At 39.8% G+C, this 11,389-nt stretch overlaps 1 protein-coding gene across 1 annotated transcript; it reads right to left on the reverse strand.

Moving 5' to 3' along the window:
• Positions 1 to 5,662: 5,662 nt before the first annotated feature.
• LOC138905964 (uncharacterized) lies at positions 5,663 to 6,532 on the reverse strand. Its single transcript, XM_070194478.1, has 3 exons — positions 6,252 to 6,532; positions 6,042 to 6,137; positions 5,663 to 5,747 (listed from the first exon to the last, which is right to left on the reverse strand). The coding sequence occupies exons 1-3, from the start codon at positions 6,530 to 6,532 to the stop codon at positions 5,663 to 5,665; spliced, it is 462 nt and encodes a 153-aa protein (XP_070050579.1).
• Between the last annotated feature and the right edge of the window lie 4,857 nt (positions 6,533 to 11,389).

The raw sequence follows: 11,389 nt of genomic DNA on the forward strand, positions 1-11,389 counted from the left end.
CTCATGAGCACTTGAATTTGTTATGAATTTTGTAAAAGTTAAAGTGTGGGGTGGTTGGTTTGGATTTTGAGTGGAGCTATTGAAATAAGGAGAAAGGTGAACGGTTTTGAAAAAGTAAGATCCACTTGAATAAGAAAAGAAAAATAAAAAAAATAGTTGTATTGTGTGCAAATATTCCTTGATAAGTGGTGTCTCTTGATGTAATTATGCTTAAAGAAGTAGGGAGTTAGTGTATATTGATGTGAAGGTGAAGTTATTGTCTGACATAAGTGTGGGGTTTTGAATGTTAAAGTGTATGTATTAAAGTACTTAGGGAGGTGTAGTCACTCTTATATCTAAATGTATCCTACCCGTCTTGTAGCCTACATTACAACCAATTAAAGTCCTACTTGATCTTTGACCGAATGAGCTCAATTAGTAGAGTAGTACACTACGGGCAAGCCTATGGTACGTCTTTTGTGGCATATGAATGTTGTTTCTAAGAGTGAGTGAATTCTTTCTATCTTGAGTTCCTAATTGTTCTTAAACTTTATTGTGTGTGGAACTACTCTCTATTGTTGTGTGAGGGCACTTGATTCATGAAGAAAAGGTAATGTCGTTGACCTCTATGTTAGAGTAAGTAAGCGGGTTGTAAATAATGCATGGTAATTTTGAATCAAATCTTGAGGCGAGGATGTTACGGTATTGTGCTTAGTCTATTTTAAATAATCTTGGTATAATTAGTTAGGAGAGTTGTTTAAAAAGGTCGTGTTTATATAAAGAGTAGTTTGATTGCTCGAGGAAGAGCAATGGTTTAAGTGTGGGGTGTTGATGGTATGCTATAATCTCGTGTTTTAGTCACTTATTGCACTTTAATTCACTGCACTTTAATTGTGTTTGAGCTTTAATCGCTAGTGTTTTGTACTTATTGTGTGTTTTATGCCTCATAGGAGTGATTTCGAGTGATATAGATGTTATGGAGATAATTTGAGCTATTTGGAGCTTTGAAGTCTGAGTAAAATCCCAAAGGATTAAGCCAGGATCGTGTTCGGGGGTCGAGAACCACATTCAGATATCCAAAAGCAAGCAAAAAGCGAGTCTCTAAGAAGAGTGCACTGCTGCGGCATGTGGTGCGCCGCATCAGTGTGGTTTGCTACCTGGATGTGAATTGCAAGCTCCCTGATAAACCCCACTAGCACCCCGCGTGGCGCGTCACCCCATGCGGCGCGCCTGTGCAAATTTTACAGAGCTAAAATCCTATTTCGGCTAGGAGAAGGTGGTTTCAACTGGGCCCGACCCTACTTAGTATAAATATATGGAAAAACGTTAGTTTTTGGACTTTTGACACATAATCGACCTAAGGAGGCTAAGGAAGAGCTGGAGGAGCCAAAGCACAAGGATTTCATCATTCCTTCCTCACTCAAGACACGAGTTTGGATTAAATTTATGTTTTCCTATCTTTTTAATCATATTTATGATGAATTACTCCATGTCTATGGAGTAGTTCTCTTTAGGGTTTGATGGATTTGGTGTATTGATATTTATTTGTGGATTATAATTCTAGTTTTATGTATTGAAGTGTTTTTGGATGATTTAATCGTTGCATCTATATTCAGTTGTTCATGTAATCGAGAGAGGCATAACTTGTGATATCTTTGCATTATATTGTTGGTTGAGTTCATTAATTCTTCTTAGTAATTGAAAGAGGCTAGTTGAATTGTTAATTAAACCTAGTTAGGAGGATAATTGAGAGAGGTTCTCCTAAATACCAATCCACTATGCATTCTTGCATATCTTCACAAAGCTTAAATTGGTTCATCTGGTGAGGTTGGGACTTAATCGAGAGAGGAGTTTCTACTAAACAATTGAACTAATAATCAAGTGAATTCGACAGACTCACTTGAACATTAGAAGTGAATAATCTAGGGTTAAATCCCAGACAGTTATCTTACACTTATCCTATGAAAACCTTGTCTTCTCCCATTGATATCTTTCTTTCTTATTCATTGCATTGATTGTCATTAGTCAATTAGCTCTAGATTCTTAGCTAATTTTAGTATTATTCAAAAAAACTTTCAATTGTTGATTATCTTGGATATCAATCTAGCTACGAACTATGATAATACTGTTTAACTTCAATCCGTGTGGATACGATATTATATTATACTATATTCGACTAGCGAGCATATTTAAGTGTGAATTTTGCCCTCGTCACCTTTATTCTTGATCTTTTAAGAGTTGTTCAAGGGAAATTTCAGCATTTATTCTATCCTTGTATAGTATTTAATTCCATATGTGAAGTATGGAAGAAACTAGTTTAGGTTGGAACTTCAAAACACAACAAAAACAAAAAGGGCGAATTGCCCATTTAATTCCTTTGATGTTTTTATGTATACATAAACCCCATATGATCCTAATAGATTCATTTAAGATTATATAAGCTTAATTATCATGTGTTTATTCTTAGATTATTCTTAAATCATATTTAGACTTTCATGTCACAAGTTAGTCATTATGAGCCGACATTACGTTCATAATTACGTTTTATCGATCGTTTGACACTATTGTAGATAACTGGATCTCCTTTAGTTTGATGTTATCATATTGTCCGGGTATTCATTCCCGTGTATATTGTGGTGCTTGCTATTTTTTGTTTTTGGGATAATCTAGTTTTAAGGAAAACTCTGCCGAAATGTTTGAAAATTCGAAGAGTTGGACAAATTTTGATTTCCTTGGTTCTACATTTATTCTAGAGGGATTCTAATGAGTTAATTAGCCTTAGTATCTCATGTACATGCTCAGTTGCTTTTTAAACTGGGGATAGGATCCTCCGTCCAACTTATGGACGATGAGCGTTTGATTACGTTTGTGATTTCGTTTATGGTTTCCTTCATGATCTCTTGAGTCCATATGATGCTACCACATGTGTTATGCCTCATACATGCTTATATTAATTATACTGGGGGGGATATATCCCATAACGCCAGAGAGGCCTATTGATTTTATGCTGGGGAGAGAGAGCCCATAACACCAGCTGGGCCTATTAATTATATATTTACTTGTTGAGGGGATATAACCTATCACACCAGTCAGGCATGTTATGTACAAGTATATAGGTACAGTTTGTATTGCATGATTATACATGAGGCTAGTTAAGATGTACACTTACCCGATTGGGGGGATATAGCCCTTAACGCCAGACAGGTACAATTTCTGATAGTAGTTCAATTTCACCTTAAACTTCGATTTAGTTCGAGATCAGTTGCTAGTTCAGACTCTTATTTAGCTTTCAGCTTATATTCAGATTTCCAGCTTACAGTCATACTTTAGTATGATTTACATATTCTTTCCACCCTAAATACTTTGTACATATTATACTCATGTCCCTTCCGGGGCACTACATTTCTCGTCGCGCATGTATAGATAGATCAGTGCTTGAGCCACATCACTAGGGCATCCACCAACTGTTGGAGTCACTTCGCTTACTCCCCGAGTTATTTATCTTTTGGTATGTGTAAGTCATGTAGTTTGGGTATGGTGGGGCCCTGTTCCGCCTATTATTTGTTCAGTTCAGCACTCCTAGAGGCCTATAGATATACACTTGTGCAATTAGTATGTTTTTATATGTCAACTTGTGTTAGCCTTGTCGGATTTCCAGATTGTACAGTTCTTATCAGCTATGCTTATGCTTTCAGTTTATCTGTTTATATTCATGATTAGTAGATTATCAGTAGTTTTAGTGATGATCAACACTTAGTGTCGATTATCTATCGCGACCCTAGGCTGGGTCATGATAGTATTGCTCTGCACCCGACACAATAACAATATCCATCCATATCGCTCTGCACCCGACGCAATAATAATATCCAACTGTATCGCCCCACACCTGACACAATAATAATATCCGTCTGTATCACTCCGCACCTGGCAATATCAATCATAATCGCATGACAATAACCTAGTGACAACACCCAAACAATCCGCCCAACATGTCCACATGTGCTGTAATTATCACAAAATAATAATGCCAAATTTCATCAAAGATATAAGGTCACAGTTTATCAACAAAGTGCATAAGGGCATGACAATAATAAAAATACCAATGGGTGTTCAACATATAAAGCATGACTATAGTTATATCGATTATAACAATCATGTTCATGTAGTCACAAAGTTATTAACCATGTTTTCTATAGAACACATTCTCAAATTAAGGCATATTAATTGCCCAAGTTCTAATCGGTCATAAGCCACATAGCACCTGTATACACACTCGTCACCTCATGTACACATTGCTTTTCACATAACATTAATAAATAATTAAGGCCATATTCTAAGGGGTATTCCCTCACACAATGTTAGGCAAGATACCTACATCAAACAAGCCAATTCAATACTCCGAAAATGCCTTTCCTTTAAAAATCACCCCCGTCCAGCTCAAATTAGCTAAAACGGCTCAATAACATCAAATAATGCTAAAGGAATAAAATCCAAACAATAAAGCCCAATCTTTACCCAGTTCCGAAAAGTCAACAACGGGCTCACACAGTCAAAACTCGAGTCGAAGGATTGATTCCGACTACGCATAACCCCATGAGTCCAATATGTAATTTATTTTCAAAACCGAGTCCAAATAAACTCCCACATCCAAAATTTTTATTTTTCAAAATATAGTCAAAAATCCCTAAAATTGCCTTTCAAATTTCATGATTTTGGTCTAAAAATCAATAAGAAATCAAGATAAAATATCAAAATCGAATGAAAATCATTACCCAATAGCTTTGTGTGAAAATCCTCGTCAACAATCTCCCTTCTCCAAGCCTAGGGTTCAACAATATGATAAAATGGTCTAAGTCCCGAAATACTTAGCTATTAACCAGCTACAAATGTCACATTTGCAACCAAAGGTTCGCAAATGCGACCTCCGCAAATGTGACACAACGATCGCAAATGTGAACTAAGCCTTCCTAGCAGATGTCACAAACCCTATACTTCGCAATTGCGAATAACCCTGCTGCCTCCCAGTGTCGCAATTGCAACCAAATATCGCACAATGCAAGGTCCACCCAGGTAGCCTTGCATCGCAAATACGAGAAGACACTGCAAATGCGGCCCTTCACAAATGCGAGCAGACCCTCGTAATTGCGAGGTCTGCAGCACCAGGAATACTCTGAAGCCTCACCTAACCACTTCGAAATCAATTCGCTACTCACCCAATCCCCCATGCTCCACACCAAACATTCATACAAGTACATAAAACTCATACGAACTCGTTCACAAGATCAGAACATCAAAATAACATTCAAAACCACGAATCAAACATCAAAATGCAACATGAAAGGTTTGAAACTCAAGAACTTCAATATTCACAACCAAGCGTCCGATTCCTACCAAACCAACTCAAAATGACCAAACTTTTCCCACAAGTTTTAAATGAAAAAACAGATCCATTCTAAGTCCCAGAACAAAAGTATGACCCTGATAACCACAAAGTCAACTCATGATCAAACTTATAAAATTATTAAACCTACAAATTGCTAACTTTCAGCAAAAAGAGAGAAATCATCCCAGGAACCTCTGAATCCAATTTCGGACATACGCCTAAGTCCAAAAATACCATATAAACTTATTGAAACCATCAAAACATAGATCCGAGGTTGTTAACAAGAAATTCAAACCTTGATCAACTCTTATAACTTAAACTTCCAACCATGGAACTAAGTGTTCCAATATAATCCAAACCCTTCCCAAAACCAAACCAACCACCCCTGCAAGTCACAAAATAAGAACTAAACACACGAGGAACATCAAATGGGGAGACGAGTCTCAAATACATAAAACGACTGACCGGGTCATTACATTCTCCCCCTCTTAAATAAACGTTCGTCCTCGAACAATTTTAGAATTATAATCGGGATATTATGTTCGGTCTCGAGCATCAAAGGTGAAGATATCTGCTCCGCATATCGTGCTCGGTCTTCCAAGTCACCTCATCAACCGGTTGATCCCTCCACTGAACCTTCACCGCTGCAATATCCTTCAACCTCAACTTTCAAACTTACCTATCCAAAATCGCCATCAGCTCCTCAACATAAGCCAAATCCTTGTCCAATTGTACCGAGCTGAAATCCAACACATGTGATAGATCCTCATAGTACCTTCAAAGCATGGAAACATGAAATACTAGATGAACTCCCGATAAGCTAGGTGGCAAAGAAAGTTTGTAGGCCACCTCACCTACTCTCTTTAACACCTCGAAAGAACCAATACACCTAGGGATCAACTTTCCCTTCTTTATGAATCTTATCGCACCATTCATAGGAAACATTCTCAATAGAATCTTTTCACCCATCATGAATGCCACATCACGAGGCTTCCTATCAGCATAACTCTTTTGCCTGGACTGCACTGTGCAAAGTCGCTCCTGAATTAATTTTATCTTCTCCAAAGCATCACAAACCAAATTTGTGTCCACTAGCCTAGCCTCGCCAGGATCAAACCAACCCACCAGAGAATGACATCGCCTCCCATATAATGCCTCATACAAAGCCATCTGGATACTTTACTGGTAGCTGCTATTGTAGTAAAACTCCACTAAAGGTAGAAAGTGGTCCCACTGACCTCCAAAATCAATATTGCATCCTCTCAACATATCCTCTAATATGTGATTGGTCTGCTCGGACTGCCTGTTTGTATGAGGGTGAAATGCAGTGGTCAACTCAACCTGCATGCCCAACTCATGCTGAACAACTCTCCAGAAATGCGAAGTAAACTCAGTGTCGTGATCCAAGATGATAGAAATATGTACACCATGCAGGCGGATAATCTCTCGGATGTATATCTTATCCAACTGCTCCGAAGTGTAGGAAGTCATGACTAGAATGAAATGTGCGGACTTGGTCAGTTCTGTCCATAATGATTCAAATCGCGTCAAAGCTCCTCAATGTCCGAGGCAACCCCACCACAAAGACCATAGTAATGCACTCCCACTTCCACTATGGTATATCTAACCTCTTAAGCAAACTACCAGGTCTTTGATGCTTATACTTGACCTATTGACAATTCAAACACCGAGAAACATATCCAATAATGTCTTTCTTTATCCTCCGCCACCAATAATGTGCTTCAAATAATGATACATCTTTGCATCACCCGGATGAATGGAATACTGTGAACAATGAGCCTCCTTAAGAATCAACTCTTACAACCCATCCACATTAGGAACACAAATCTGGCCCTGAAGCTACAATGCACCATCATCACTAATAGTCATGTCCCTAGTACCACCTCACAGCACCATGTCCTTAAGGACAAGCAAATAATGATCATTATACTGACGAGCCTTGATACGCTCAAACAAGGACGACTGTGATACAACATAAATAAGGACTCTACTAGGCTCCAAAATATCGAATCTCACAAACCTATTGGCCAAAGCATGAACATCCATAGACAAAATCCTCTCTACAACTGGAATAAAAGCAAGACTCCCCATACTTTTCGCCTTCCTATTCAAGGCGTCTGCCACCATATTCCCCGAATGATAAAGAATGGTGATATCATAGTCCTTCAATAGATCCAACCATCTACGATGCCTCAAGTTCAAATCCTTTTTGTTTAAACAGGTGTTGGAGACTCCGATGATCCATATATACTTCACAAGACATGCATTAGCTGTGTACAATCTTGAGCATGTGTACAATAGCTGCTAACTCCAAATCATGCATTAGGTAGTTCTTCTCATGGGCTTATACTGACGCGAAGCATAGGCAATCACCCTACCATCCTGCATCAATATACACCAAATGCCAACTTGTGAAAAATCATAGTAGACTGTATATGAACCCAATCATGAAGGCAAAACCAACACTGGGGCTGTAGTCAATGCCGTTTTGAGCTTCTGAAAGCTTTCCTCACACTCTTCAGACCATCTAAAAGGAGCACCCTTTTGGGTGAAACTGGTCAATTGAGTTGCAATAGGTGAGAAACCCTCTATGAAGCAGCGATAGTAACTAGCCAAACCTAGGAAACTATGGATCTTTATGGCGGTAGAAGGTCTAGGCCAACTCTAAACTGCCTCAATCGTCTTCGGATCCACTTTAATCCCCTTACTAGACACCACGTGACCCAAGAATGTCACCAAGTCCAACCAAAACTCACACTTTGGCGAACTTAGCAAACAACTTGTTCTCCCTCAGAGTCTGAAGTATAATCCTCAAATACTACTCGTGCTACTCTATATTACGGGAATACACTGATATATCATCAATAAACACAATGATGAAGGAATCCAGATAAGGTTGAAACACATTGCTTATCAAATGTATGAAAGTTGTTGGGTCATTAGTCAGCCCAAACAATATCACCAAGAACTCATAATGCCCATAACGGGTCCTGAAGGCCATCTTAGGAATGTTTGAAGCCCTGATCTTCAACTGATTGTACCCCGTTCTCAAGTCAATCATTGATAACACCCTAGCACCCTGAAGCTGATCCAATATCATCAATACGCGACAATGGATACTTGTTCTTGATGGTAACCTTGTTCAATTGCTTGTAATCAATGCACATTCTCATGGAACCATCTTTCTTCTTTAAAATAGAATCGGCGCACTGCAAGGCGACACATTTGGCCTGATGAAACCTTTATCTAGCAATTCCTATAATTGTTTGTTTAATTCCTTTAACTCTTCTGGAGCCATCCGATACAGTGGGATAGATATGGGATGAGTGTCAGGTGCCAAGTCAATACCAAAAAGCAATATCCCTATCAAGTGGCATGCCCGCTAGGTCCGTAGGGAACACATATGGAAACTCCCTCACCACGAGGACTAAATTAATTGTGGGAGCATCAGCACTCGCATGTCTAACAAAGGCTAAGTACGCTAAGAACACCTTCCCAACCATCGGTTGAGCCTTCAAGAAGGAAACTGCTCTACTAGGGACATGCCCTAAAGAACCTCTCCATTCCAACCTTGGCAACCCCAGCATAGCCAACGTCACAGTCTTAGCATGACAATCCAGAATAGCATGGTACAGAGATAACCAATCCTTACTCAAAATCACATTAAAATCCACCATATTAAGAAATAGAAGATCAACCCTAGTGGCATATCCCCAATAGCGACTAAACAAGAATGATATATATCGTCCACTATAATAGAATACCCAATAGGTGTAGACACATAAACAAGAGTTGAGACTCATGAGACTTATCCAAATATGAAGCAAAGTAGGATGGAACATACGAATAAGTAGAACCCAGATCAAATAAACCCAATGCATCTCCATGTCAAACTGAAATAATACTTGTAATGACTGCACTTGATGCAACTGCCTTAGTCCTACTAGGGAAAGAATAACAATGAGTCTGGCCTCCCTTTTCTAGGATGACCTCTACCCACCTGTCCTCTACCTCTAGCTGGCTGTGCAGGTAGAGTAGCAACTAGAGTGGGAACCATAGCCTGAGTACCCTGCTAAGGTCCACTCATCCGAAGTCTAAGACAATCCCTCACAATGTTCCAAGTGTCACCACACTCAAAACAACCTCTCTGTAGGCGTGGCTGCTGGCATTGACTTTGCCTCGAACGACTGGAATAACCATTGTAGGACTCCGTGCATATGGTGCACTGAAAGATGGTTATCCGATATGAGTGCTCTGAGATCTATGGCTAGTTAGAGCACTATGGGAAACCTAAAGTGCGGACTGAACTGGTCGACAAACAAAGCCTCTGCCATGATGGCTCTGAGATATAGAGTAGAAACCACTAAATCCTCCAGGACCACAAAGCTTCTTAGCCTCCTTATCCTCCCTATCCTGCCCGCGGATATGCTCTAACCTCTTAGTAATCACCACAACTTGATGAAATGCGGTCTCTGTCTCCATCACTCGTGCCATCCCAAATTTGACACTGTTGGCAAGTATCTCAATAAATCTACGGACTCTCTCTCAATTAGTGAAAACCAAGGAAGGTGCATGACGAGATAACTCTGTAAACCTCATAGCATACTCGGACATAGTCATATTCCCCGGCGCAAATCCTCAAACTCGTTGTGCAACTCGTCCTTACGGGTATGTGGAATAAACTCCCTTAGGAAACAATCGGAGAACTTGGACCATGTAAGTGGCCCTGCGACAGCTAGCCTACTCGCTTCATAAGTCGGCCATCATTTGTATGTCGGCCCCATCAACTGAAAAATAGTAAGGTCAACCCCGCTCGACTCTAGCAAGCCTATGGTATGCAGAATGCGATGACACTAATCCAACAAACCTTGTGCATCCTCAGAAGCCCCTCTACTGAACTGGGGAGGATGAAATTTCTGAAACCTCTCCAAACTCTTCTACTCCTTAGCCGACACAATTGGCCCTGCCTCGGTCTCAACTACAACTATTGGGTTCACCGGTGAAGCACCTAGTATGTGATAAGCATAAGCCGACTGCTTTGGTGTACGAGCGAAAAATGTTTGAGCTCTTCCCCCACTCGGTGAAGTAGATGGTGCAATCAGAATCAACCCTACCTGGGTCAAACTCCCAAACATACTCATGAAGTATGTCAAGGTCTCGTGGAGCCCTAGTGTAGCAATAGGCCCCTTCGGTGCCCGAGAGGGTCCCACTTGCTCAACATGGTTAGTCCCTTGCTCCTCAACTGGAGCTAATGGTGGCTCCACTTCTTCTACTCAAGTAGGTTCTCTAGTTGCGGCACATATCCCTACTCAACCTCTACCTTATCCCCAACCTTTTGCGACTCTAATTGGGGGCGCTAGTGTTTGCTCAGCTGATCCGGTAGAATGTATCCTTATATCTGTGAGAGAATAGAAAAGTAAGAATGCAAACTTTGAAATAACAAATCGACACAATACAAAATGAAAGAAGGTGATATTTCCTAACAGTTTAGTAGCCTCTCGAAGATAAGTACAGACGTCTCCATACCCTATCCGCGAGACTCTATTAAACTTGCTCATGACTCGTAGAACCAATGAACCTAGAGCTTTGATACCAACTTGTCACGACCTAAATCTCAGCATAGGGGTCGTGATAACACCTAGTAACAATATTAAATTAGAAAAATATGATATAATAAGACAAAATTTAGTATAAAAGCAGAAATAGAGTTAACACCAGCTAAACTGGCAATACCCAATACATCTCCCCAAAACTAAGTAGTACAGAGTTATGAGCTCTAACTGAGTACATAAGGATATCTCAAAATACAATACTGTTTGGATATGAAAAATAATAGTATCAATGAAAGAATGGCACTCCAAGGCACTACGACGGTCATGCAGCTGTACCTTGATTCCTCTCCACTAGTGTAAGCACCCACTCGCTAGGTCTACTGCCTCCAACACCTGGATCTACACAAAAATATCCAGAAGAATAGTATGAAAATACACAACAATGAGTACCCAA

This window comes from Nicotiana tomentosiformis, chromosome 2 (assembly GCF_000390325.3).
Source record: "Nicotiana tomentosiformis chromosome 2, ASM39032v3, whole genome shotgun sequence".
NCBI classification, from domain to species: Eukaryota; Viridiplantae; Streptophyta; class Magnoliopsida; order Solanales; family Solanaceae; genus Nicotiana; species Nicotiana tomentosiformis.